The sequence below is a fragment of the Sorex fumeus genome, unplaced genomic scaffold (genome assembly GCF_029834395.1).
Source record: "Sorex fumeus unplaced genomic scaffold, SorFum_2.1 ptg000061l, whole genome shotgun sequence".
Lineage (NCBI taxonomy): Eukaryota > Metazoa > Chordata > Mammalia > Eulipotyphla > Soricidae > Sorex > Sorex fumeus.
Window position 1 is genome coordinate 34,323,161 of NW_026606118.1, and position 20,595 is coordinate 34,343,755.

Sequence of the window (20,595 nt, forward strand, 5' to 3'; positions counted from 1 at the left end):
GATCATACAAAATACATCAAGGGATTGGATAGCATGTAAATGAATTCTGATGAAAGATGAAACCAAACCTTTCAGAAAATGCCAATTTTCATACTAATAAAGAAATGAAACAACTCTTGACTGAGTTAATTTTGTGCTTTGTAAAACACCTACCTGTTTGGGGTACATGTGCAATATCCACCAGACTGGATCTATAAGTGACAGGTTTCAGATCCACTGCCACTTAAGGATCAGATTAATAAAGAGACACAGTGATGGTCAAGAATGGCCTTTATTGGCAACAAGCAAGGGGATTGGAAGATGACCCACTCGTGGTACTCCTCATCCCTATCCTCCCAATATTATTCCTGCAGCATCACAAGAAGATGTTTTAATGGAGAAGAGAACAGAAAATTATGGGAAATTTATTTATAGAAAGAGTGAGTTACGGATTAGTGGAATCCACAAAAATCACAATCACAAATCATCCTATTAATCGTCGATTGCCTCGAGCAGGCCCTTCATCCTAGCCCTGAGATTATATTCAAGGCTCTTTAAGAGAATGAGACCCATCATTGTTACTGGTATTTGGCATATTGGGTACACCACAGGGAGTTTGCCAGACTCTGCCACGTGGGCAGGCTACATTCGGTAGCCTGCCATTTTGTCCAAAATAGGAATGAGATAATAAGATGTCATAATAGGATGTCAGTGGAATCCAGAACAAACAATAAATTCCTTTGTGGGCTGGTGCCCTAAGGCAAATTTGATCTCAATTGCAACCCTAAACAAAGTAAAGGTTATGTATTAGGAAGAATGACAACATAAAGATAACTGGCCTTATCTTCAAGAGGTTTTTTGTTTGTTTTTGGCTTTGAGGGATGGGTCATACTTTGCAACATCAAGGGTTACTCTTGGCTGTGTGCTCAGGAATTACTCCAGGTGGTGCTCAGGGGACCATATTGGATGCTGAGGAGGGAACCCAAACATCCAACCCAGTGTACTATAGCTCACTTAATCACTTAATCACTTAACTTCCCGTTAGTCATCGATTTGCTCGAGCGGGCACCAGTAACGTCTCCATCTGTCCCTGTTGCGGCTAGTGTAGCCCAATGGCATCTGTTCGCTCTGGGAACATGAAGAGCCTCAAACCGATCATTCATGATCTTCACGAAGAAGTCTGACCATCTGATAGGTGGGCGGCCACGTGGTCTTTTGACATCCCGTGGAATCCAGTCTGTAACAGCTCTAGTCCAGTGGTCGTCTTTAAATCTCATTACGTGACCAGCCCATCTGATTTTTGACACCTTGGCAAATGAGACAGCATCCCTGATTCTTGATCGTCGATGGATGTCGGAACTCCAGATTTTTTCTCTCATTTGAGTGAAACGTGATATTCCAAGCATAGCTCTTTCTATTCTTCTTTGGGAGACCTGAATAGCGTTCTCATCCTGTTTGCGTATGGCCCAGGTCTCTGAGGCATATGTTAATGCAGGAAGAACAGTGGAATCAAAGAGATGTGCCCAGAGCCGGAGGTTCTTCGTCCTCTTAGCTATTTCTTCGACGTTCTTGAAGGCGTTCCAAGCTGCTCTCTTCCTCCTGCGAAGCTCGGGTGCCAGGTCATTTGTCATGTTGACCTCTCGACCTAGGTACACATAGCTGTTGCATTAGGAGATGGTCGTTCCATTGAGAGCAAATGGGGCATCAGAAACGAGGCTGTTTCTCATAAACATTGTCTTCGTAAGATTCAGCTGTAGTCCTACCTTTCCACACTCACGGTCAAAGTCGGCCAGCATTTGTGCCGCTTGGCTGATGTTTGGTGTTATTAAATGTCATCAGCAAAGCGGAGGTGGTGTAATTGCTGACCATCTATCTTCACTCCCATTCCTTCCCATTCCAGTCGTCATATGATGTTCTCGAGGGTGGCACTGAAGAGTTTCGGTGAAATGGTATCACCCTGCTGAACCCCTCTCCTGACATCAACGATCACTTCTTTGTAGAATGGTGAGATCCTGGTAGTGAATCCGCAATACAGTTCACGGAGGATCCTGATGTATTGGGCTTGAATGCCCTGATTGGCTAGGGCTTCAATGACTGCTTCCGTCTCACAGAATCAAAGGCCTTCTTTAAATCAATGAACGTTAAACAGATCGGCATCTTGAACTCCCGAGAAACCTCAATGAGTTTGGTTATTGTGTGGATATGGTCGACGGTGCTGAATCCTTTGCGGAACCCGGCTTGCTCACATGGTTGTCCTTCATCTAGTGTTCTGCCAATCCTATTTAGGATGACTCGAGTGAACAACTTGTAGATGACAGACAATAGGCAGATTGGGCGATAGTTGCCAATGTCATGGATGTCTCCCTTCTTGAACAGTAGTACGGTCCTGCTGGTTTTCCATTGGGACGGAACCTTGCATTCAGACAGGTAGCGAGTGAAGAGCCGAGCCAGTGTATTGATGAGTACTGATAGCAGGTTCTTCAGGTGTTCAGGTCTGACCTTGTCTGGGCCGGGTGCTGTTTGTTTCTTTACCGACGAAATGGCGTGTCGGATTTCGGAAGGGAGAACGTTGGGAATGACATATCCATCCTGTGGAATTTGGTATGTTGGCAAGTGGACATGGCTATCGAAGAGATTTGAGTAGAAGTCATGGATAATCTTCTCCATTGCCGTTCTGGAGGATGTGATAGATCCATCAGGACGTTGGAGGGCAGTCATCTTGGTCTTGTAGTTGGCAAAGGACAGGCGGGCGTTACAAATACTTTTCCCAGCTTCTGCCACATTTACCAGTACTTCTGCTCTTTTCTCTTTGAGGTCTTCCTTGATCGCATCTCTGCACTGCTTTGCGAGCTCGGACGTTAGCTTGCGGTTGCCTGAGGCATGCGCCAAACCACGCTGGTGAATTAGCTCAAGAGTTTTTGAAGACAGGCGTTTTTTTGTGGCTATCTCTCTCTTGGCGTTCCTTGCACATTCATGGAGGTGCTGAACCAGTCGATCGTATTCCTCGTCAATGTTGTCAACAATGGCATCTTCCCATGTTGCCGCAATAGTGCCAAAGAGTTCCCAGTTGGTGGTCGTTCTGGGAGTTCTCTTTTTGAACTTTGCAGCCCTTTCTCCCTTTCTATAGCTCAGGCCCCTCTTAAAGATTTTCAAGGAAAATTTGCTTTTCATAATTTCTTTGGGCAGACCTCAGTTCCACTACTGCTTTAGAGCAGCCGGCAGTTTGAAAGGTATTCGTTCTTAGAAACTTTTATTATGCCTTCCTCTACCTGTAACTAATTAGGTTTCTTATCTGGGAGAACTTACAGGAACTTGACAAATAGATCTTTCTTGCTTAGGTTGCATTATATAACAAGCGGTTTTAATTTATCTGTTAATAAACCAATAAAGATTATATGCTCTTCTCCTTAACAACCATGATATCAGAGGCACACAACCAATCTTGTAACCCAGCGGCTTTTGGCAGAAATGCATCCAGACTTTGCTTTAAGCTACAGCAACATGCCACCTAAGATGGGAGAAGGTGTTGTCCCTTCTGCCTATTCCCTCCGGCAGCACAGAGGCTGCCATCTTTCAGAGCCTATTGGAAAGTCAGGTACGACCTGGCAGTGACAAGACGTGTGGGGCCTCACGGGATGGGGGCAGGGTGTGAAACTGGTCCTTCTCCCCCGCCCTGAAGAGACCCTGAGTTCTCTGGCTTCTTATCAAGCTCCTTAACAGCCATGCTATCAGAGGTACACAAACCAATCTCAGAACCCAACAGCTTTTGGCAGAAATCCCTCCAGACTTAATTACTAAAATATCAGAATTCCAAAATCACTTGGCCGCGATAGCCATCATATGCTCTTCATAATCAGCAATAGAAAACAAATGACTTAAGGATGCCTTTTCAGCAGGTCTGATTGTTGGGGGAAAAATTCCAAGTAATAATGGTGGCTTTTTTTAAAAAATATTGAATGTAATCAAAATAGAGAAAGAGTAAAGTAGAAATTATCTGCCACACCGGCAGGGGGAGGGGTGGGATGGGAGGTGTCCTGGGGTTCTTAGTGTTGGAAAATGTGCACTGGTGAAGGGATGGTTATTTTTATCATTGTATGACCAAGACTTAAACCTGAAAGCTTTGTAACTGTTCTCAAGGTGATTCAATAAAAGAAAATAAAAAAAAAGATTATCTGCTCTAACTGCCTTTGTTTAATATACTTACTGAACTCCTTAATAATAATAGATATATAACAGATGGACTAGGCAAATGGACTAGATGGACTCTCACCATTCATTTTCTGATAATAGATTTGTATGCAGAATATGTAACAGTGAGGTCAGAGAGATGGCACAGGAAGTTAGGTGTTTACCTTGCATGATGCTGACCCCAGTTTGATCCTGAGGCATGACTTGTGGTCCCCCACGAACCACCAGGAGTAATCCCTAGGAATCCCCTAATCATTGCAGTGTGTGGTCCACCCCCCCCCCCGAGAATATATATACCACAACTAAATAATGTAAGAAAATACCTGATTAATATGATTTTAAAAATCTTCAGCAGAGCCTCCATAAAAGAATTGGGGGCCCAGGCTGTTTGGTAATCAGTGACCATTTATTATGTTCACACCATTAGTTATATAGAAGTTGTGAGGAGTGGGAATACACATAGGTGTGGTTGAAAATTACAATAAACAGATGTAAAGCCCCTCATTCAGGGGAAGTTCTTCTGTGAGCTTAAGTCAGGGACAAAATCTCATTTGGGGGTTCAGCACTCTGGATTAGCAGGAGATCCACTCAAGGGCAGGATTCCATCTAAGGGTATTTTGCTTTCTCCTTTACTTAGCTAGTAATCCATTAAACAATCATATTAAATTTACTTCTTACTAATATTTCTAGTCATTTTGTATGAACCCAGTAAGAGGTATATTAAGTTTAATATATATTCCTGGACTGGAGCGATAGCACAGCGGTAGGGCGTTCGCCTTACAAGCGGCCAACATGGCCGACCCGAGTTTGATTTCTCCGCCCCTCTCGGAGAGCCCGGCAAGCTACCGAGAGTATTCGATATGCCAAACACAGTAACAACAAAGTCTCCAATGGGCCCGCTCGAGCAAATCGACGATCAACGGGAGAGCCTTTACCTTTACCTTTACCTTTACCTTTACCTTTACCTTTACCTTTACCTTTACCTTTACCTTTATCTTCCTGGGGTTGGCTTTTCCTGGGGACATCTCACTATATATCCCAGACTACAATTCTCAGACCAGGTTAGTCTTTCCTAACCCCAACAGAGTCCTTATTCAGTTACTTCTTTTTGAGTCTTGACAGAGTTTGTTCACACATGACAGTGCTCTTAACGTACTATACTTCTTATGCACTTAGCTTCTCCCTTTTTGATTCTAGGATAGCATGTGTCTTGCTCTGGGTCCATCCAAGTCCCTTTCCAGGACCTTCCTTGTGTAGGTGTTAAGAAGACAATTAGGCTTAAGTCAGGTAAATAGGATGGATGCTCAGGAGTAGGGCTGGAATGATAGCACAGCAGGTAGGGTGTTTGCCTTGCACACAGCTGACCCGGGTTCGATTCCTCCATCCCTCTGAGAGAGCCCAGCAAGCTACTGAGAGTATCCCACCCACACAACAAAGCCTGGCAAACTACCTGTGATGTATTCCATATGCCAAAAATAATAACAATAAGTCACACAATGGAGATGTTACTGGTGCCCGCTCGAGCAAATTGATGAACAATGGGAGGACAGTATTATAGACAGTGCTCAGGAGTAAATATTATTCAGAGTCAATTAATTCCCATATTACAAAAGCAGGTTACCAAATGTTACCTGCTCCGGCAGTGTCTGGCAAACTCCCCGTGGTGTACCCAATATGCCAAATACCAGTAACAATGATGGGTCTCATTCTCCTAATCCTGAAAGAGCTTGAATATGGCATTTTTTAAAATCTCAGGGCTAGGACGAATAGACGTTACTGGGGCCTGCTTGAGGCAATCGATGAACAATAGGATGATCGTGATCGTGATTACAAAAGCATCACATTAACTGTCTTCCTGTGTCTATACAAAAAGGACGTCACTAAACCATGCAAAGGACAAATAGGAAAGAGAAGAGCAATATAGGATTAGGAGTGCCTGATGAATTGGGTGTGCCTCAGGAGCACTGTGATGGGTGTGACTCAATGAACCTAAGTCCCTGCGGGAGGAACAAGGACAAACCAACGTTATCCGACAATCTAGCCTTTCTGAAAAACAATATGGACATTACTAAAAAAATCTAGGAATTGAGCTACATTTTACCCAGCTATTTCGCTTCTCAGAATATATCCCAAAAGTCAAAAAACAAAAAATGAAAAAAATTTGCACCCCTATTTTCCTTAAAGCACTATTCTCAATGGTTTAAATCTGAAAATAACCCATGTGTTCAAGAATAGATGACTGAATGAAGAAACTATGGTACATAGACACTATAGAATATTACTTGGCCATAAGAAACTATAAAGTCATGCAACTTGGAGACTTGCTGCTATATGGAAAGACCCAGAGAGTATCATGCTGAATGAAATCAGTCAGAGGGAGCGGGACTGACACAGGATGACTCTCTCTGATATGCAAGAAACAGTGGTGGAGTAGCGAATACCCAAAGACAATGGAAACAAAGAACACTAGCACTGGTATTAAGTAGAAAACATGTCACTTGAGGGGGTTCTGGGATAGGTAGGACAGGGAGGAGCCAATGTCTATGGTGCAGAGAAACATTCAACCAGGTGGAAGAGCTGGTGCTCAGAGGCGGTAAGGCGTTATGTATGAAACACCCGCTAAAGTACTGTAAACCACAAAACGAAGCATATATTTTAAAAAGTGCCTCTTTTTTTTTTTTTTTCCGGAGCCCTCCAGGAGTGATCTGAGAGCAGAGCCAGGAGTAAGTTCTGAGCACTGTTGGGTTTGACCCAAAAGCAAAAAAAAAAAAAAAAAAAAAAATGAAGAAGGAGGAGGAGGGCAACATAGAGGCTGACTTCTGGGTCGGAAGCAGAGTGGGGGGAATTGGTGAAGCCTGATCACTGGTGAAGGAATCAGTGTTGAAACAGTATCTGCTTGAAACCCCATTGTGAATAACTTTGTAATTTCCCGGTGACTAAAAAACAAAAACAAAAACAAAAAGACACTTTTGAACCAAAGAAGGGCAACAAAAAACCGGAACTTGGAGACCTGAGCAGAAATCGAAGTTAGAAATGTATAGATTCACCGGAGGATCAACCTCTCTCCGCCTTCAACATGACCCTGGCTGCAGCGGGGAAAGCGTTTTACCCCCCGCAGGTGGCAAGTCAGGGGCGCCAAGGGCTTTGCCCTTCCTCCCCTCCTGCAGGCGGATGGACCCTGGGCGGGCAGCAACAACCTCTGCAGCCAGCAGGTGGCTGGCTGCCTCTGCGGGCCCACGACTCCTCTGGGCGACCTCTGCGAGGTTCCACTGGGGGACGCTGTCGCCTGACTCTTCGGTCGCCCCGCTGCTTAGGCGGAACGCTTTGGCCCGTGCGCATGGTTGCAGCTGGGGCGTAGAATCCGCGCGGACCGGGCACTTCCCTGGGCACTTCCCTCGTCTTCCGTTGTAGGCAGCAGTTCTTTTTTTTTTAGGGCATCACCTCGGAGGCCCCACTTTCAGCCTCGGGTGTGGCGGGGAGAGCGGGTGGTATCCCGCGGGTGTGTCCCCGACCCGTCGTCTTGCCCCCCGATCCCCGCGGGACGCGCGCGGAAGCCCGGGGGCGATGGTGCAGATGGAGACGCAACTGCAGAGTATTTTTGAAGAGGTGGTGGTGAGTGCATCTGGGCGCAGGAGTCGGGGTCGGGGGGCCGGGGGTGGGGATGGGGGGTGGGGCGCGAGGCGCAGTCGTCCATCGACGCACTCGACATTTTTTTAAAATTATGATTTTTAAGCCGTCTCTTTGTTGTTGTGTGACGATGGGAGTTTGTGTGCTGGGGTTTTCCGAGCCGGCCGTCAGATTCCAAGGTTGCCTTTGAAATGTACGACGCCTAAGGTGGCGGGACACGCAGGTGTGCATTTATACGTGTATCCGGTTAAGGTGCCTTTTTATTTATTTATTTTTTTGAGGATCCCCCCCCACCTCCATCCTAAAGAAAAAAAATAATAATCCCATCGTTCACCCTTGTTCTTTTACAGAAAACAGAAATTATAGAAGAGGCCTTCCCTGGGTGAGTATATGATATATATATATTATATATACATTTGGTTTTGGTTTCACATGAATGTGTTTTTTGTAAGATGTCTAAGAGCCACTCTTCTACTTACGTTGAGAAAACTGGTGGTTAATAATGCCCCCTCCCTCTTTTTTTTTTTTTTTTCAAAAGCATGTTTATGGACACTCCTGAAGATGAGAAAACAAAGCTGATTAGCTGTTTGGGGGCCTTCAGGCAGTTTTGGAGTGGGCTTTCCCAGGTGAGTACTACATTTGATCAAGATTTCCAGTTTATGATTTTGACTTTGGGTTTTTTTTTTTGTTTTTGTTTTGTTTGGGGGACCATACTTGGAGGTGTGCAGGGTTTACTACTGGCTCTGCACTTCCGGATCAGGTAAGCTCGGTTGGACCAGATGGGGTGCTGTGAGGCAGCACAGATGTGCAAGGCAGGTGTCCTCCCTGCCACACTATGGCTCCCGCCCTTCTAGACATCTCCTTTGATGTTGCTGTTTAGACTTCCTGAAAAGGAAGAAATAAAGTCAGCTTTTCTTTTTTACTGATTTCCACTATTTTTTATGAGTCTATACTTCTAGAGGGGAACCGATGTTGAGAAGCCAGCTGAATGACAGCACTTTTTGTTTGAGATTTTGTAAAAGATCATACCCATGTTAGATTAAATTAAATCCTTTGTTTTTGTTTCTGATTCACACCCAGGTGTGTACTGGGTCTCCTGGCTCACGAGTAATCCCAGGCTGTGCCCAGGGGACCATTTGCTGTGCCAGGAATCACAGATGAAGTCAACTGCATGCTAGCTCTGGTGCCCTATTCCTATTTCTATGCTTTCTCTCCAGATTTTATTTCTAAATAAAATAAACTAAATAAAATCTTTTTACCCTATTCTGATTTTTCTGGTACCCTTAAACTGATGTTAGTCATTAAAATTTCACCTACATACTTAAAAGATGGAGCATTGATTAAAAGTTACCATGAAATACACTGAAGATAGATGATGTAATCAGGGTATAGAGATACTGTACCAAAATTAAGGAAAGGAACCAGTAGAAATTAACAATAAAGAACGGTCACCAGGAAATGTATCCATGAAAAAAACCGAATGTGTGATCTTTAAATAACTCAAGTTCCAGTAGTTGTATTTTCTCACTGTTTGTTAATGGATAAGAAAATGAGAACTGTTTGTAGTTTAGTTACGGCTTATTCTTGCTAATCATACATAGTGGCAATGCAGTCTTTTAAGGGATTTTTTTGTTTTCTGATAATATATGTATGTGTAAGGTTGACAATTCAAATAATACGAAATATGCACTCAATGAGTAATCTGCTTTCTGTCTCAAGACTTAACCACCCACTTTTTTTTTGTTAGGTTTTGGGGCCACACCCAGGATTCTTAGGGCTTATTCCTGGCTCAGCAGTCAGGGATTACTCTTGGCTCTGCTCAGGAGATCAAATTGGGATGTCTCATGCAAGGCAAATGGCCTACCTGTTGTACTATGGCCTACCTGTTGTACTATCACTCCAGCCCATTCTTTGTTTACAGCAGGTATCTCTAATTTATGGGTCCTCAAAGAGCTACTTTGTGCATAATTGTTCTGGGACTGTATCTGGCAATGTTCAAGGCTTTCTCCTGGCTCTGTACCACTCCTGACGGTGCTCAGGGGACCATATGTGGTGACAGGTTTCAAATGGAGGGTGAAGGGGTGTACACCCTATTCAAGGCAAGAACCTTAACCTGTGTACTTCCTTTTTATTCTCCATATGAGTTATTTTTATACAACAGCAGTGAATTATGTGCACTGTTCACTAACATTTTGCATTAGCCCCAATTTATTCTGAAAGTAAATATTATCAATCTATTATTTACTTCTGCTTTCTTTTTTTTATAGTAGCATATTAGTGTATTGTTTTGTTGCATAAACATCTGTTTCTAACACAGAAAAAAACTCCTGGATATAATGTTGCTTGTCAAAGAGTGTATCTATTTGTAATCATAATATAAAGATAATCTTAATGTAAAGCTATAATATAATGACTCTTCAGAAAGGTCAACAATTGATACTTTGGGGGGAATGTTTGAGAGTATCTATTCCCTATAGCCTCATAATAGAATGTCAGTGAACTTCTTACCTTTATTGATTTAAAATGTGAAAGGATATATTTCATTTAAATGTGAAGGGATATATTTCATATATATACGTTTTTTTTTCCCTTTGACCCTATACAAGTGTGTGTGTTTTTTTTAAGGGTTTTTTTTTTTTTTTAGTGAGACACCATGAGGTACAGTTGTAGACTTACAAATTTTGTGCTTGGGTTTCAATTATACAATGATCAAGTACCCATCCCTCCACCAGTGCCCATTTCCCACCACCACAGATCCCAGTATCCCTCCCACCCCCCATACCCCCCATCCTACCCTGCCTCTGTGGCAGGGCATTCCCCTCTGTTCTTCTCTCCTTTTGGGTGTTATGGTTTGCAAAAGAGGCCTTGAGTGGCAATCATGTTTGGTCTATAGTCTACTTTCAGCATGCTTTTCCCATCCTGGGAGGATCCTCCCAACACCCTTTATTTGGTGCTCCCTTCTCTATCTGAGCTGCCTTTTCCCCTAGCATGTGTGGCTGGCCTCCAAGCCATGGAGCAAAATTCCTGGTACTAATCTCAGCCATTGGGTGTTAGTCTCCAATTTTGTTACTTTATGTTCCCCAGATGAATGCAATCTTTCTATGTCTATCCCTCTTTTTCTGGCTCATTTCTCTTAACATGATACTTTCCATGTAGGACCACTTGTGTGTAAATTTCATGACTTCATGTTTACTAACCGCTACATAATACTCCATTGTGTAAATGCACCAAAGTTTCTTTAATCAGTCATCTGTTCTCGGGCACTCAGGTTTTTTCCAGATTCTGGCTATTGTAACGAGTGCTGCAATGAACAAACAAGTGCAGATGTTACTTCGGTTATACATTTTTGCCTCTCTGGGATATATTCCCAGGAGTGCTGTTGGTGGGTCAAATGGGAGCTCAATTTCTAATTTTTTGAGAATTGTCCATACTGTTTTCCAAAAGGGCTGAACCAGTCGGCATTCCCACCAACAGTGAAGGAGGGCCCCTTTCTCGCCACATCCGCGCCAGCACCGGTTGCTTTTGTTCTTGTGGATGTGGGCCAGTCTCTGAGGTGTGAGATGGTATCTCATTGTGGTTTTGATCTGCATCTCCCTTTTGATTAATGATGTGGAGCATTTTCTCATGTGCCTTTTTGCTATTTGGATTTCTTCTTTGAGAAAGTTTCTGTTCATTTTGTCGCCCCATTTTTTGATGGGGTTGGATATTTTCTTCTTGTGGAGTTCAACCAGTATTTTGTCATATATATACATTTTTGAGATCGTACATACTAGCATGAAATATTGACTTCTAGGTGGTATCTTAGAAAACAAACCTTGATATAGGCTCTGCATTTTGCTGTCATAATTAAAGTTATGCCAGTCTAGAAATTTGGTATGTCACTGGATTCATAACTGATAGATGATTTAGTAACTAGATTTGTAAGTGCCCTACCCATTGTCCTACAGCTTCGGCCCTCTCACTACATTTTCATGAGGCTGATAATGCTTACCCAGTGCCCAGTGTTGATTGTTTTTTCATTTCCCAGTGGCAGGAATATTTATCTCTTGCATTAATAATCCATATTAAGCTATTTTATTAACTGTGAATATACTGCTTTGTTCTGTTTTGGGTAGTCGGGTTACTCTGTCTCAATACTTATTAGAGTGTCACAGTACTTCGGAGACCATGCCGTGCCAACTATCAAACCTCCTGCATGCCTACATGGAAAGCATGCACTCATCCTATTTAACTGTTGAGCTACTATTTATGACTATAGTAATCAAAATCTCTTTGCTCTAATAAAACTGAAGGGAGTTTTATGTATACAACTTAAAAATATAAGGCTTTAATACTGAAATACTAAATCCGAATATTTTTGTCTATTTATTCAGAAATTGTTTTTAATCTATGAATGTCTAGTGGGTCACCTTATAGCCTCACTATACTAACAGGTGTTATATTAACTATTTGTTAGGTACAAAATCAAGCTTTTAGACTAAAGATATCCTGTTCTGATTTTCTAGGAATCTCATGAGCAGTGCATCCAGTGGATTGTTAAGTTCATTCATGGCCAGCACAGTCCTAAGAGGATTTCTTTTCTTTATGATTGCTTAGCAATGGCAGTGGAGACTGGTCTCCTTCCACCTAGGTATGAGCAAAAGAAAGACTTTGTTTTGTACATGTTTGGAAATTGTTTGAGATTGCCATAAAAGAAAGAGGTAATGAAGTAGGTGTTGTGTCTAAGAAATAATTCTTTATAATCCCTTAATTTTGGTTTCTAGAGTGCAGTATTCACATATATATATAGTATATATATATTTGTATATATATGCCTGGCAAGCTCCCCGTGACGTATTCAATATGCCAAACACAGTAACAACAAAGTCTCCAATGGAGATGTTACTGGGCCCGCTCGAGCAAATCGATGATCAACGGGAGGGCCTTTATCTTTACCTTATAGTATTCTTACATATATAGGCTCCAAGTCACTGAGACTTTGCTTTTTATCCCAAAGGCTACATCATTCCAATGAATCTATTCTATGAGTCTATTCTAGTTTTGTTGCACACAGTGAATTACCGGAATTACTTGGTAGCTTAGGATAATCCCCATCATCTTTTAAATTTGTTTATTTTGTGTGTATGTGTGGTGTGTGTGTGTTGGGGGTGAGGGGGCATGTCATACCTGGCAGTGCTCAGGTCCTACTCTTGGTGGTACTTTGAGCACTGTATATGGTGCCAGGGATTGAACAACCAGGGTTGCCCTGTTAAGGCAAGTACCATCTACTCACTCTCTGGCCCAGTTTTCATGGTTGACCTGGTTAAGCATGCAGTTTTTTCCTTATGGTCTCGTGATTATAGTCAGAATCTAGCTAGCACTATAACCATCACAGTGCAGGCTTCTCATGCTCTTACCTGCTGGTTGAGACCTGCTGTCATCTGGAGCCTCAGCTGGGACAATTGGCTGGAATCTCCATTTACCCTTCCCAAGGTGGTTTGGACATCTGCACATCATGGTAGGGTACAGGAATAAGCTTTGAAGAGGAGGACTGGCAGAGCTGTTGAGATCTTGCCTGGAAAGTCTTAGAGATTTTCTTTGGCTGTGTAGTCTTAGGCTGCCCAGATTTAAAGGAACAGGATGTAGACCATCCAACCTCTACAGGGTTTCACATTTTGGAAGAGTACGTAGAACCAGCAATCTTTATTACAGTCATCTTGGAAAAATACAATTTACCACAAGCTGAGAGATGGTAAATTTGGGGGGATGAAGGGGGTGGGATGGGGGGTGCACCCAGCAGTGCTCAGGTTTACTCTGCGTTCCGGAGTCACTCCTGGTGGACTCGGGGACCATATGGGAACCTAGGGATTGAACCTAGGTTGGCTGTGTGCAAGGCAAAAATCCTACCCACTGTAAAAATATAACACATGTACATGATTTGATTCTACTTTATGCTTAATCTTTGATAGAAGTAAAAATTATAAAATACTATTCACTTTTTAAAGTGTGCTTGAGTAATGATTTGCTTTTATGAAGCGTTCTATTGTAAGTCCCAGAGAATATGGACCTTGGCCATAAAAACTTGTGAACTTCTGTCTTGTAATTAAACTGTATCTTTTTTTCTAGGATGGTGTGTGAATCCCTAATAAACTCTGACACTCTTGAATGGGAAAGAACACAGCTTTGGGCTTTGACTTTTAAACTAGTTCGGAAAATAATTGGAGGAGTGGATTACAAGGTATTTTTGCACAATTATGAAAAGAGATCACTTTCTGTCATGATTGAAGATGTGAGAAACGAGAGCAGGCATTTACAGAAAAAATTTTTTGTCTTTGAAATTTGCTCAATGAATCAATCCCACAGTTTCTTTGCTCCTTTGTCAACATTCTTAAAAATGCTGGTGGCTAATATATTTGAAGTAGTCAGTACGCAAACTCTGGATTCTATCATGCCGCAAAGATCTTAAAGTGCTGGAGACCATTCAAGTGAAAGAGCAGAAATCAAGAGTGTGTGGAACTGAGAAGGAATTTAGGTGTTAAGATGATGAGAAAATGTCTTGTTTCACCTCTACCTTGATATCTTTTGAACTTGTGTCCTTTTTTTTCTAGTAATTTTGACATTTTGCTTTTAACCAACAGGAATATTATACACAACGCACAAGATCTCCATACCTACAAAAGCCATCTTGCTTTAGTCAAGCCACTTTTATTATTGTCCTTTTTGGAAGAACTTCCAAAATGGGACCTTTAGCTACTTTTGTTTAGTCTAATCTGAAATTATTTAGCGATAGCACAGCGGTAGGGCGTTTGCCTTGCACGCAGCCAACATGGCCGACCCGAGTTCGATTCCTCCGCCCCTCTCGGAGAGCCCGGCAAGCTACCGAGAGTATCTCGCCCGCTCGGCAGAGCCTGGCAAGCTCCCCGTGATGTATTCGATATGCCAAACACAGTAACAACAAAGTCTCCAATGGAGACGTTACTGGGCCCGCTCGAGCAAATCGATGATCAACGGGAGGGCTGACTTAATGGATATATTGATATGAATAATGCTTTAACATAAAATTAATTCTAAGAAGTTTCTGATTATTTAGTTTCCATAGCAGATTGATAAACATTTTTACCTTTTTGGAATGGGACATCTTAATGTTTCTAATTTCATTCATAATTACAGTCCGTACCACAAGGCTGGACTATGCCACAGGGAACGGTAGGAGGGCATCTGCTTAAAAGTTTAGTACTACTGCTTTTGTTGTCAGAGTGTTCTCAAGGTCTGTTTTAAAGACTCCTGTTCATAAGCACAGATTAAGCTTTATTGATTGCCAGAACAAAACACGCAAGTGTGAAAGGTTTAATTTTTATTTGTAAGTAACTTTTTCTTTTGTTGTTTACTCATATCATAAGACACTCTTTTGAATTTCATTTGGGAACAAGACTTCTCTTGGGCAAATGTTAAGGACTTATCTCTGATTAAGAAAAAAAATAAAGGTTGTGATCTTGAAGCTAATGTTCTTTACGAGTGTATAGACATTGCTTAGTTTTAATCTTTTTTATTATATCAGGGTGTTCGGGATCTTTTAAAAGTGATTTTGGAGAAAATTCTGACAATACCCAATACAGTAAGCTCGGCAGTTGTGCAGCAGCTTCTGGCAGCAAGAGAGGTAATTTAAGCATGTCTACAGTTTATTCATTGTAAACCCCAAATTGTGTAGTTTTAAAGTTCTATGCTTTTAAAAACTTGCAGAAAACCTGTAGAATTTTCCATTTGTTTGCTTCTACAAAAATCTCTTCTACTCTAAAAGGTGCTATTTTACTTTTTATACTTATGCGTTTCAAAAAGAAATTGTAACCCATGTTAATGATAAAAAAGACTATAGATTGTAAAGTAGTTTCTGTTTTTGGTGAGGGGCAGTGGGGCAGGGGTGTTGCCCCACCCCAGCAGTGCTCAGGGCTTGCTCCTGACTCTGTGCTTTGGTCACCTCTAGTGATACTTGGGGAGGCCATATACAGTGCCAGGAGTTGAACCAGGGTCTTCCTGCTGTAAGGGAAGAGGCTTACTCTCTGTACTATCGATCCCGCCACTAAAAGTATTTTCAACGATTATAGAACATAAATATTCCTGTGGATCTTATAAAAGATCATTGTACAGAGTCACCAGTGTCGAAAGGATAACTTTAGTCTTTACTCTCCTGTTTGAGTCTACTAATAGCTTAAGCCTTTTTACACCTGTAGACTGTCATCTGTCCTGCATAGTGGCCCAGAAACTGGCAATTAGAGCTAAGGCTGTAGACTAGTACTTTACAACCTGTCAGCCTTACACCTGCAGGTCAGCACTGCCATGGACTAGTGGTTGGAGCCCACCGATTTAAAAGAATTTTTAATGTTCTTTACAATAGCACTACTTATTTGTTTGTTTGTTTGTTTGTTTGTTTGCTTTTTGGGTCACACCCGGCAATGCACAGGGATTACTCCTTGCTCTGCACTCAGGAATTACCCCTGGCAGTGCTCAGGGTACCATATCGGATGCTGGGAATCGAACCCGGGTCGGCCGCATGCAAGGCAAACACCCTACCCACTGTCCTATTGCTCCAGTCCCGGCACTCCATTTTATTGTTTATTATTTCTAGGGATCCTTCATAAATTAATACCTTTATTTTGCAGTTTAAGCCCGGTGAATCTTGGAATGCTATTTTTATTTTTTGATACCTTTACTTGTTTCCATTCTTTCTTTTAAAGATCTTAGTGGGTTAAGAGTATATCTCAGTGGTTAAAAAGCTTTTTGTGTATATGAGTCCCTCGGTTTTATTCCCAGCACTCAAAAAAGAGTAAATAGGGGCCAGAAACATAGTACAATGGTTAAGGTGCCCCAACATGGGTTTGATCTCCATTACCTTGTAGCATTTCCAGCATCAGCATGTGTAGTGCTGTAGTTCCCTGAGCAGCTTCAGGTATAGCCCTGGAGTTCCCCAGCACTGCATGGTTGGCCTGGGTAATGCCCAGTACCACAGGGCCTACGCAGCACTGTGTTACAGGCATTAGCATTGAATACCTCAGGCCTTAGCCTTGAATTGCCTGTCCATGGTCTGGTATCTCTGGAAGGATCCCTTGGGCTCCCAGAGCATTGCTGCAGAAAAAAAATAATTTGTCTTTTTCTAAAGGGTCCATAGATTTATCGATTTCTGACCTCTAATTTGCCAGAAAAGAATAAATGAATAGATAAAGGGGTTTTATGTGTGGGCCTTGTGAAGAGTATTAACTCAGGGACCAGAGAGATCAGACAAGTGGGTAGGCCCTTGCTTGGCACGTAGCCTACTCATATGATCTTGGCCACTGCGTATGCTCCTCTGAGCCCCCACCAGGAGTGATCTGTGAGCAGAGCTGGAGTATGCTCTCAGCACAGTTGGGTGTTGCCCCCAAAACAAACAAAAAATAATGCTAATGATGATAATAACAACATTGTCTTTTTTCCTTAGGTCATAGCATATATATTGGAAAGGAATGCCTGTTTATTGCCGGCCTATTTTGCAGTCACAGAGATCAGGAAATTATATCCAGAGGGAAAACTTCCACATTGGGTATATTTATATTTTCCAGAGTTGTAAATAAATCTTTTAACAATAGTTATATATTATTCCTATTTTAAATGTTTGTAAGGGTTTCTTCCTTTATATTTAGATAGTATATATATATATATATATACACACACATATACACACATATATTTTATGTAGAAGTATTGCTATTTATTCAGCTATTGATTAGGCTGATTGAATTGGGCATGAACTCCACCTTACTTTTTTTCCCCCTTTTTTATAATTTCATTTATTGAATCACTGTGAGAACAGTTACAAAGCTTTCAGGTTTAAGTCTCAGTCATGCAATGAAATACCCGTCCCTTCACCAGTGCCCGTTTTCCACCACCAAAAACCCCTGTATACCCGCCATCCCACATCCTCCCCCTATCTGTGGGGCAGATGATCTCCACAGTACTCTCTCTTTACTTTGATTACATTCAGTATTTCGACAAACCCACCATTATTATTTGGGATTTTACCCCAACACTCAGATCTGCCGAAAAGACAACAGTGGACTATTTGTTTTCTGTTGCTGGTTATGAATAACATATGATGTCACATGGCCACAGTAGTGGCTGCGTGATTTTGTAATAAGAAAATTTTAACAGTTAAATCTGGAGGGATTTCTGCCAAATGCCACTGGGTTTCGAGATTTGTTTCTGAGTCTCTGGGATCATGGCCATTAAGCAGCTTGATCAGGAGCCAGAGAGGCCGTTTATGGGCGGTGACTTGGGGGTCTCATTCGGGTGGGGAGGAAAGGGCTGACTCCACCCCCATCCCATGCATGTCTCGTCACTGTGGGCCCAAACCTGACTGTCCAGTGGCCTCGAAGATGGCGGCCACCTAGCCACCAAGGGGAAGCAGGAGGAGGGACAGCACCCTTTCCCCCCTGGGGTGGTCCAGCGCCGGTAACCCATTGCAGGAATCGAACGCATCTCTGCCAAAAGCTGCTGGGTTCTGAGATTTGTCTCTGAGTCTCTGGGATCATGGCCGTTAAGCAGTTCGATCAAGAACCAGAGAGGCCTTGCCTCCAACTGTATAGCTGAGCCAGAGGTGGTTTGTGGGTGTGTCTCCCACATACCTAATTTTTGGCCATTTGCTTTCTTGGTAAACTTTGCCCCAGGTTTTTGGGGTCTGGCCAAAGGCACAGCAGCAATTTTGGGGTATCTAGAAGTCTGAAGGCGCCATCAGGCTGCTGATGCACTTGCCTCACAGGTACAGATTGACCTGCTGGCAGCACCATACCCCCTAGATAGTGTATTTTTATGTCATTGTGTTTTATTTTATTTCTCTGCTTTCCTGTTTACAGTTTAGATATGTATGATAAAATAAAGTAACGTTTCATTAAATAGCTAAGTAAGTATTTGGTGGCATGAAATGGAATTCAGGGACAGATAACCAATTGTAATTATTTAGAAGGCAACAAAAGAAAACTAACCTTGTATAATTGTCCTATGCCAAACACTGTAATAAACCTTTATCTCTTTTTATATAAGTAATCATTACATTCTGAGAAATTCTTGATTTTATTTTCTCCAAATTTGACTTCCTTGTTTTTTGTTTGCTTTTAGCTTCTTGGCAACCTGGTGTCAGACTTTGTGGATACTTTCAGGCCTACAGCAAGGATAAACTCCATTTGTGGTAAGATTATAATTAAAACTATACTAAGCATTACATCATTTTTAGTTATTTGATGTCTAAACTAGCTTGAAGGACTGTTCTATAGATGTCCCAGTGGTTTGCCGTTTTAGTAACTCTTTTAGGAGTTGAGCAATAGCTTTTTACTTGTATCCAACTCTGTTGTGTGCAGAATACACAAAGTTGTATTGTCTCAGTACACAAAGACATTGGAAACTGACTATGCTGGATCTAAGATTTAGCTAGAACCAGTCTAGAAGGTGATAGTTTTCTTGGTATTTAGAGGGAACTTTTTCCTTTTTTTTTCCCCCTTCACTTTTGAAGGAAGAGGGGATTAAGCCTCACCCAGTTTGCCGGGAACTTACTCCTGGCTCTGCTCAAGGACCGCTCTTGCACTGCTCAAGGGACCGTATGTGGTGCCAGGGATCAAACTGGGTCTACCACATACATGCAAGGCAAGTATCTTAGCCCTCCTGTACTACCTCTTTGGCTCTAGAGGGAACTTTTATTTACTTTTACATTTTAACACAGTGATTTATAATATTGTTAATGATACGGTTTCATGCATACGGTGTTCCAACCCCACACCCTCTACCAGACTGTTGCCCCTAGAGGGAACTTTTCCAGCTAAGAGTTTGAAAAACAATCTTACAGACAAAAGGAAATCCCAGTGGACTATTCCCCTGTGGCTATAATACATCAACTAGTAGGTTTTTGTAGCCCATTCAGATTTATACTTTTGCTCTTTTCTTTTTTCCTCATGTTTAGATTACTAATTTCTTAAAAAAAAAAAAAAGAAAGAAAACCCTTGAGATTTGGCAGTTTTCCAGTAATATCTGGAAATCAGTATAACCTCAGAGCTTTCTGGAAATAGAGAACATTATTTATTAGTGATCAAATATTAAGCACTTCCTCTGAGCCAGATGCTGTTTTAGAAGGCTAGACGTGCAAATATACAGAGGCACTAGGTAGATTGTTTTCTAATGAATAGCCTTAGTAACTAAGTAGATAGATATTGGTATCATTCAGTTGATTATAGATGTGAGGTACATTTTGAGAAGGATGACAGTGATTTCAGATGCAGATATGTCTAGCTTAAGGTGCCTGTAGGATAGCCAAATGACTCTGTTAGGCACTTGAATATGAATTCATATTCACATGTTGTGTTTAAGGCCTCTAAAAACATTCTGCCTCAGGTTACGCTGGCACTAGAGTGGAGGTCTGTGGACTTTTCTTACAAAGAGTCATAAGCACTGTGGGCTGTCCAGCCTTTGCTGCACCTCATCTCTCCCAGGGCAGAGGTAATGGTGTTTCCATGAGCCTTATAAAAACAGACACGCTCTGCATTTGGTCCATAGATTTATTGATTTCTGACCTCTAGTCTACCTGAAAAGTTAGACTGAAGCAACATCTTGGAGTTTGTGATGGCGTATGCAATTGATTTCTAACCATCTGGTCTAAAAATAAATAAAATACCCAGACTTCTGACTAAGATATTTTTGAAAATCAGTGGTTGGCAGCATAGAAATTCTTTAAATATTTGTAGAGCGAATGAAGGACTAGGCAATTTTGTGCTCGGACTTAACTAAGAAAGCATTTTTTTTTTTTTTTTG

The 20,595-nt window shown here is 41.9% G+C and overlaps 1 protein-coding gene across 2 annotated transcripts in view; it reads left to right on the plus strand.

Moving 5' to 3' along the window:
• Positions 1 to 7,615: 7,615 nt before the first annotated feature.
• MED23 (mediator complex subunit 23) overlaps positions 7,616 to 20,595 on the plus strand; it is a 50,676-nt gene continuing 37,696 nt past the window's right edge. For both annotated transcript variants that reach the window (XM_056125975.1, XM_056125976.1), the window contains exons 1-8: positions 7,616 to 7,779; positions 8,145 to 8,176; positions 8,333 to 8,420; positions 12,300 to 12,424; positions 13,900 to 14,011; positions 15,332 to 15,430; positions 17,243 to 17,344; positions 18,916 to 18,985. In XM_056125975.1, coding sequence (XP_055981950.1) covers positions 7,732 to 7,779; positions 8,145 to 8,176; positions 8,333 to 8,420; positions 12,300 to 12,424; positions 13,900 to 14,011; positions 15,332 to 15,430; positions 17,243 to 17,344; positions 18,916 to 18,985 — 676 coding nt within the window. In that variant the 5' untranslated portion in view covers positions 7,616 to 7,731. The remainder of the gene's footprint in view (positions 7,780 to 8,144; positions 8,177 to 8,332; positions 8,421 to 12,299; positions 12,425 to 13,899; positions 14,012 to 15,331; positions 15,431 to 17,242; positions 17,345 to 18,915; positions 18,986 to 20,595) is intronic.